The following is a 7664-nucleotide window of genomic DNA, read 5'->3' as shown; positions in this document are numbered from 1 at the left end:
GCTCCGGCTCGGGCAGGGGCGGCTCCTCCTGCTGTTGCTCCGGCTCGTGGCCACCGCCACCCTCACGGTCTTGGTCGTCCGAGGGGACGAACCCCACCATGCCAACGTTTTCTGCTTCTGCTCCGTACTCAGGTTCGGACCGTGCATTCTCCTCGTCCTCTCCTCCCTTTGCCATCAGCGAGGTCACGGTAAGTTTCTCATCTGGGAAGGGAGGAAAGCAAAAGAGAGACACCAGGGCGTTGGAGCCCACGGCGCGAGGGCTGGAGGAGGCAGGGGACCCGCTATGGAAGAGCAACTGCGACAGCCGCGCAGCGTCCCGTCCGCTCGCCTCTCCCAGGGAAAAATTCCTCTTTTGGAGTTCGCGAAAGCTCCTGTCCCTGTCCAAGCACTAACCATTCACTTCCTCTATGTCCTCGCCGACTGCCAGGCTGCGGTAGCCAACATCACCGTTGGTGTACCCGCGAAGAGACTCCATGCTTCAAGTGCTGTAGATAAAGCCGTGCACTTCTGCAGACTCTGCGCGGGCTCTGCGGCGATCCCGGGGTTGGAACTGGCTCTGGGACCAATGGCTCGGGCGAGCGCTTTTCTGGCGCCGGGACCTCTTTCTGGCGCCGTCTGGCACTTGCGCGCCCTATATAGCGGTACGGTGCCTTCCGCAGGTTCAAAGCGTACGCACACGCGTCGGTTAAACGCCCCCTATTAGCATTCACAGTACATCTAGTTGTGAGTGCGACCCCGTGGGGACGCATTCGTGTCCAGGGCGTACAAAAAATAGGGCGAGCGTGCGCAAGCATGGTGCAGGTAGTGAGCATGCTGTGCGGACAACAGTAGCTCCAAGTTGCTGCTTAACTAACTACTCCCAACTTGAGCGGAGACCGGGATTGGAAAAAGCGACTGGGTTGTGAAAGCCGATTTGGGGGCGAGGGGGTGGGTTGAGACCTCACACTAGCCTGTGGAGAGGTATTTTGGCAGTGTTCCTCCGCCCAACCCTCTTTACCTCGCAGCACTTAGGTGGAGCAATGCCCTTTGCTTCCCCCACGGAAAAGACCCAGAGATGGCGTTGAAGAAAGCGTGGAGCGTTCAGCAACCCAAACATGCAAAAGTGAACTTGTTAGTCTACCATGCAGTTGGGTTCTGAGAACGACTCTCCCCTGCTAGAAATTGGTGACAAATGGATAGGACTATCTAGTTCTGTACAGTTCGCGCCAAAGTCAGGATAGTGATAAGGTGCAATGATTGGCTAGAAGGCTGCTTGCTCTGGATTTTTGAATTCAGAACCCACCGTGCATTCCGGGAGCGGGAATTTGGGGCTGAGTTTGAAGAGCAGTCCGCTGCTCAGGTGCACGCTGCAAGAAACCCAACGTGCTTTTTGAGGAAGCTCCAAAGACTTAAGATTTTCAGTAATGAGCTTATGTCAGAGTGCAAGTATAGAAATCTGCTAAGTGCGTAATGCATTCAAGAATGCTTACACTACAGGGGCCCCGTCTTTTGATGCGCGGTACTTGCAACGTCTGCTGTGCTAGGTTGCTGTGCTTCTTATTGCAGCGCGCTTTGCAGAAGCCCGTTCTGCAGGCTCCTAAAGCGCGCGTATTCCCCGCACTTGTGCTGTGGACCTGGGAGAGTTCCCGCCTTCCCCACTGCCCCTTCTTCCTCCTCCCCCCTCCGCTTTTCTGAAACTGTCTTCCTGAGTTCTTGCTCCCCAGTGATGTATCACATTTAAAAGGCCTGGGCTATGATTGAAGGCTATATGGTTCTCCCTCCAATAAGTGTTTGCAGGTTCCCCAGGACGTGTTAATATCCGTAATATTATAAAAAGAGCTCTGTAGACTCAGTTATTAGGGAGGCTGAGGTGGAAGGATCGCTTGAGCCCGGGACGTCAAGGCTGCAGTAAGCCATGATCAGGATACTGCACTCCAGCCTGGACGACAGTAGACCCTGTCTCAAAAAATAAAAAAAAAAATTTAAAAAAAAATTTTTTTTAAAGCCTGCTAATAATGGGCCCTATGCTTGGCACTGTACATGATTTATCTTACTTTCACCTTGATAACCACCATTATCATCCCCCATTTTAAAAAAAAAATACAGAAGGCTGGGCCCCAAAGAGCCAGGCAACTTGCCGTTGGCAATACATGCCAGTTTTAAATACAAAATGTGTGCACTTTTCACTATATTATGGCTGTCTTAATTCAAAGGAGTAAATAATAGTGGGATTTCAGGTAAGAGTAGGAGGAGGTGGCGTTTGGGGGAGACATAGTCTTTACAATTCCTGGGTGTGAGGAGTCTTCTCCTTTTGCACACTATTTCAGGCCTCTTCCCCTTGCTCCAGGGCCTCGGCTGGATGTCCCTAAACCACAGAGTTGGGATCCAGCACTTCTGGGTTCCCCCAGCCCACCACTTCACGTTTGCTCAATACGGAGAGGATATTAACAGGACAGGATGCTGCATGCATTAGTTGCTGAGCTGGTGTCTGGAAGACCTGGTCAGGAGGGAGAGGTAATGAGGCTCACCCTCACTCTCACCCTCATGTCGGGGCCACATTATGACTTTCGTGGGTCCTAGGCATTTTTGCCTTCCTGGGCCCCTTCCTCCATTAAGAAAAAAAAATTATATTTTACAGCTGTGTTGGTATAAGGATGAATATAATTTGGGATGGATTATATTAAATTTTTCTTATGATTTTAAAAGAAACTAAGATCTTTTCTTTTCTTTTCCTGAGACAGAGTCTCGGTCTGTCGCCCAGGCTGGAGTGCAGTGATGCCCTCAGGGCTCACGGCAGCTTTTATCTCCCCCGCTCAAGCGATCCTCCCAAATAGCTTGTACTACGGGCACGGGGGCCACTGCTCTCTGCAAATTTTGTTGTTGTTGTTTTTAGTAGAGACGAGCTCTCTCTGTGTAGTTCAGGCTGGTCTCTAACGCCTGGGCTCAAGCGGTCCTGCCTCCTTGGCCTCCCAAAGTGCTGGGATTACAGGCGTGAGCCACCGAGCCCAGTCAGTTTAGACATTTTCACAGTCCCCTAAAAGTGCGATGGGCCTAGGGCACTTCGACTACACTGTCTAATTAATAAGTCCTCCTGCCTCATATTCACTTGCAAAAAGATTTCAAGGGTTACAACCCCACAGCCTTTCTGATTTTAAGCAAGACATTTCCTCCTAAGGCTGGCTCCTGCTGAGTCTGCAGGCCTTCTTCTCTTTGGGCTCCATACCCGGCGAACAATTTTTGCCTGGGGTGTTATATCACACAAGAAATCGGTACAGGGTTTAATCCAGGTGTGCAGTAGCCTACCTAGTATAATTGGTAACAGTATGGGTGTGTTCTGTCACATCTTAGATTTCCATGGTTTACCAATGTTTTCTAAACCTCATTCAAGTGTCCCTTTGCAAGTTTTGTCGTATCTGGGTACCAGAGAGGACGATATTTACTTAACACGCTTACTTAAATTGATTTACTTTTTGAAAACCTTAAATACCTAATTAAATCTCATCCTAGGCAAAAATAGCTATGAATTCAAGATTTATGAACGCCAGATTTACATATACCAGATTTATGTCAAGCACAGCTTCTCATAGTTGAGAAGCAGGGACCCTGAAGCCAGACTGCTGGCTTTGCTTGCCTTTTGCTAAATAACTAACTTGGTGGGTTGCATAATCTCCTTGTGCCTTAGTTTTCTCATCTGTAAAATGGGAATAATGGAAAGCACCTACTTCATGGAATTGTTGTGAGGATTAATTGAAATGAGAATAGCTAACACTTAGCTAATTCTTACTATTCGATATATACTGTTAATATGTACAAAGGGCTGTTCAAAGTAAGATTAAATATTAACACATTTAACCCTCATAACCTCATGGAGGTAAATACTCTTATCCGCATTTTACAGATGATGTTATTGAGTCGCAGAGAGTTTAATTTACCTAAAGGCATGCAGCTTGTAAGTAATGGACCTTGGATTTGAGCTAGCTTCTTAGAATGATGCTTTGTAGAGAGAACATGCTGTGGAATGGTAACTACTATGATTTTTAAAATTAAGTGTGCTATTCAGTGATTTCTAGTATAGTCACAATGCTGTACAACCATCACAATTATCTAATTTCAGAACATTTTCAACACCCTATAAAGGAAGCCTGTAAGCAATACCAGTCATTCCTCATTCTCTCCCTCTCTGTGGGCCCTGGTAACCAGAAATGTACTAGCTCTATGGATTTTCCTATTCTGGATATTTCATGTAAGTGGAATCATACAGTATGTGTCCAATTATGTCTGGTTTCTTTCACTTAGCATAGTGTTTTTGAGGTTCATTCATATTGTAGCATGTGTCAGCACTTCACTCCTTTTTATGTCTGAATAAAAATCCACTGTATAAGCTATATCACATTTTGGTTATAGATCCATCAATTGATGGGCATTTGTGTTGTTTTCACCTTTTGATGATTGTGAGTAGTGCTGCTGTGAGCATTCATGTACAAGTTTTGTTTGAATACCTGTTTTCCAATCTTTTGAGCATATATCTAGGAGCAGAAGGGCCGAATCATATGGAAATTCTATGTTGAACTTTCTGAGGAACTACTACATTGTTTTCCACAGCAGCTGTACCATTTTACGTTCCCACCAGCAGTACAGGAGGTTTACAGTTTCTTCACATCCTTGCCAACACTTATTTTCCAGGTTTTTGTTTTTATCAAATCTATCCTAGTAGGTATGAAGTAGTGTCTCATTATTGTTTTGATTTGCATTATTCTAATGACTAATGATATTGAGCTATTGAGCTTCTTTTAATCTGCTTATTGGCTTTTTTGTTTTTTGTTTTGTTTTGTTTTGTTTTTGTTTTTGAGACGGAGTCTCACTCTGTCGCCCAGGCTGGAGTGCAGTGGTGCGATCTCGGCTCACTGCAACTTCCACCTCCCGGGTTCAAGCAATTTTCCTGCCTTAGCCTCCCGAGTAGATGGGACTACCGGCGTCCACCATCACGCCCAGCTCATTTTTGTATTTTTAGTAGAGACGAGGTTTCACCATGTTGGCCAGGCTGGTCTTGAACTCCTGACCTCAGGTGATCTGCCTGCCTTGGCTTCCCAAAGTGTTGGAATTACAGGCGTGAACCACTGCGCCCGGCCTATTGGCTCTTTTTATATCTGAAGTTGCTGTCCCATACAGAGGCTCAGGGTGCCCTAGGTGTGGCTTTGGCACTACCACACCGAAATGGCACACCTGCCTGCTTTCCCCTGGCTGAGGGCTAGCTGGCTGATGCAGGCTCTGATGCTTTACAGTAGGGACGTAATCTTCAAAATGAAATTTCATGTTAAACTATTCCACTTATGAGAATTCCTTCTGCCAGGCAATATCCTCTTTGTAAATGAACTAATGATAGACCAGAGATCTTTTTTTTTTTTACACGGATTCTTGCTCTGTCACCCAGGCTGGAGTGCAGTGGTGTGATCTCGGCTCACTGCAACCTCCACCTCCAGGGTTCAAGCGATTTTTCTGCCTCAGTCTCCCGAGTAGCTGGGACTACAGACACACCACTACACCCGGCTAATGTTTGTATTTTTAGTAGAGATGGGGTTTCACCATATTGGCCAGGATGATCTCGAACTACTGACCTCGTGATCTGCCCGTCTCGGCCTCCAAAAGTGCTGGGATTACAGGTGTCAGCCACTGAGCCCGGCCCTAAACCAGAGATCTTTATTCTGGCCTGTAAACTGGGGCAATCTCTAGATGTTTTCTAGAGACCCTTACAGTCAAGAGAACTGTAATATTATGGACGTTTCGTGTTCATAGATTACATTTCTGCAGCAAGTGATGGTCACCTGTCCCAGGTGTGGTCAGTGGTATGGGTAGGGTAGAGGAGCTTTCTGTTCCTTAAAGTGAGTGGCAGCCCATTCACAGCCCTATGTGCTGTCTGATTCTTTCTTCTTCCTATAAGGGCATTCTGTAGTGAGGGAAATTTTTTCAGTCCTTTGCCCAAGACCCTACAGTCCACCTCTGATTATTCACCACAACTGGCAGCAAGAGTGGGGTGACTTCTGATGAAACATCAGTGAGGTGATAGCTGTTTTTTTGAGGCGGGGTTTTGTTCTTGTTGCCCAGACTAGGGTGCAATGGCGCCATCGTAGCTCACTGCAACCTCTGCCTCCCAGGTTCAAGTGATTCTCCTGCCTCAGCTTCCCAAGTAGCTGGGATTATAGGTGCCCGCTACCACGCCCAGCTAACTTTTTGTATTTTTCATAGAGATGGGTTTCGCCATGTTCGAACTCCTGACCTCAAGTGATCCACCCTCCTTGGCCTCCCAAAGTGCTGGGATTACAGGTGTGAGCCACTGCATCCGGCCATGTTATATCTTTTTATTCAATGCCGTGAATAAATTATTCGTGCAGAAGCCAACACTATGGCTTTAAAAAAAACTGGTATTCTTAAAGATGTAAGGGGCACATGGAGGCTTCTTATACCCACCTTTGGGAGAACCACAGTTCTCTGTTTCCTTCAGACTCTTTTTATTTTTTTTCCAAACAAGGTCTTGCTCGGTCACCCAGGCTGGAGTGCAGTGATACTATCATGACTCACTGCAGCCTCTCCCTCCTGGGCTCAAGCGATCCGCCCACTTCAGCCTCCTGAGTTGCTGGGACTACAGGTGCATGTCACCATGGCCGGCTAATTTTTTGTGTATGTATATGTATGTGTGTGTGTGTGTGTGTGTGTGTGTGTGTGTATATATATATATATATTTTTTAGAGACATGGTCTCTTCATGTTGCCCAGGCTGGTTTTGAACTCCTGAGCTCTAAGCAATCCACTCACCTTGGCCTCCCAAAGAGCTGGGATTACAGGCATGAGCCAGTGTCCCCAGCCCCTTCAGACTCAAGATAGTGTCTGCACTGATGGAAGAAGAGGAAAAGTCGCTGAGGCTATTTACGTATTTATTCCTAGCCTTAGAGAAGAAAAGAGGGAAGGAAAGATAGCCTGAAGATATCTGTTACTGCTGATAATTTTAAGCAGCAATAACTGATTGATTTTTGCATTCCCTATCCTGTCCTGGAACACTACAGTCGTCTCAGTTTTTTCCCATGAAACCGAATCATTTGTACACTAAATCCTAGTCCAGAGGCTAGGACATTGGGCTTCTTTGCTGTAATCAGGGGTCAAGGATAAAATTCCATGATTTTTCTTTCTATTTTGCTTGATCTCTTTGCTATTGTGACCAGAAAGTTTGTAGAATGACTACTATTAATGGCTACCATCATTATTGAGTGAATTGGACACACCATCCCTAGGATTTCTTTGATCTAACTAGGGTACCCTGGACTGAAGCCTCAAAAAACCTGCTTCCTCCAGCTATATTCTCTGCACAGATCCTCTAGAAAGGATACCTTTCATGACCTTCTTGATCCTTGCGATGATCTGGGTAAATAATTTGCGTTTAGTCTACTTCATGGTGAAAGCAAAATGCCATGTGCTAATTACCACTGGCTTTCAGATATTTCAAGTTCTAGCTTAATGCCCACCGCTTGTGGGAAGTCTTCCCAGCCCACAGCACTCTTGCCGTTCCGAGCCGTTATAGCACTTGGCAGTTTGAACTATATTCATTTGATTCTTATTACGCATCACCTCAGGCACTATGCTAGATCTGTCATATAATTTTATTAACCATTTTCTCCAATGTTTAACGTTTAGAAT

At 46.2% G+C, this 7664-nt stretch overlaps 1 protein-coding gene across 1 annotated transcript in view; it reads right to left on the bottom strand.

Moving 5' to 3' along the window:
- ESX1 (ESX homeobox 1) overlaps nt 1–558 on the bottom strand; it is a 5120-nt gene extending 4562 nt beyond the window's left edge. The window contains exons 1-2 of the mRNA XM_026451438.1: nt 394–558; nt 3–201 (exon numbers count right to left, since the gene is read on the bottom strand). Of these exons, the coding sequence (XP_026307223.1) occupies nt 3–201; nt 394–475 (281 nt within the window). The 5' untranslated portion in view covers nt 476–558. The remainder of the gene's footprint in view (nt 1–2; nt 202–393) is intronic.
- Between the last annotated feature and the right edge of the window lie 7106 nt (nt 559–7664).

The sequence above is a fragment of the Piliocolobus tephrosceles genome, chromosome 12 (assembly GCF_002776525.5).
Source record: "Piliocolobus tephrosceles isolate RC106 chromosome 12, ASM277652v3, whole genome shotgun sequence".
NCBI classification, from domain to species: domain Eukaryota; kingdom Metazoa; phylum Chordata; class Mammalia; order Primates; family Cercopithecidae; genus Piliocolobus; species Piliocolobus tephrosceles.
This window is presented reverse-complemented; position numbering and strand designations above follow the sequence as displayed.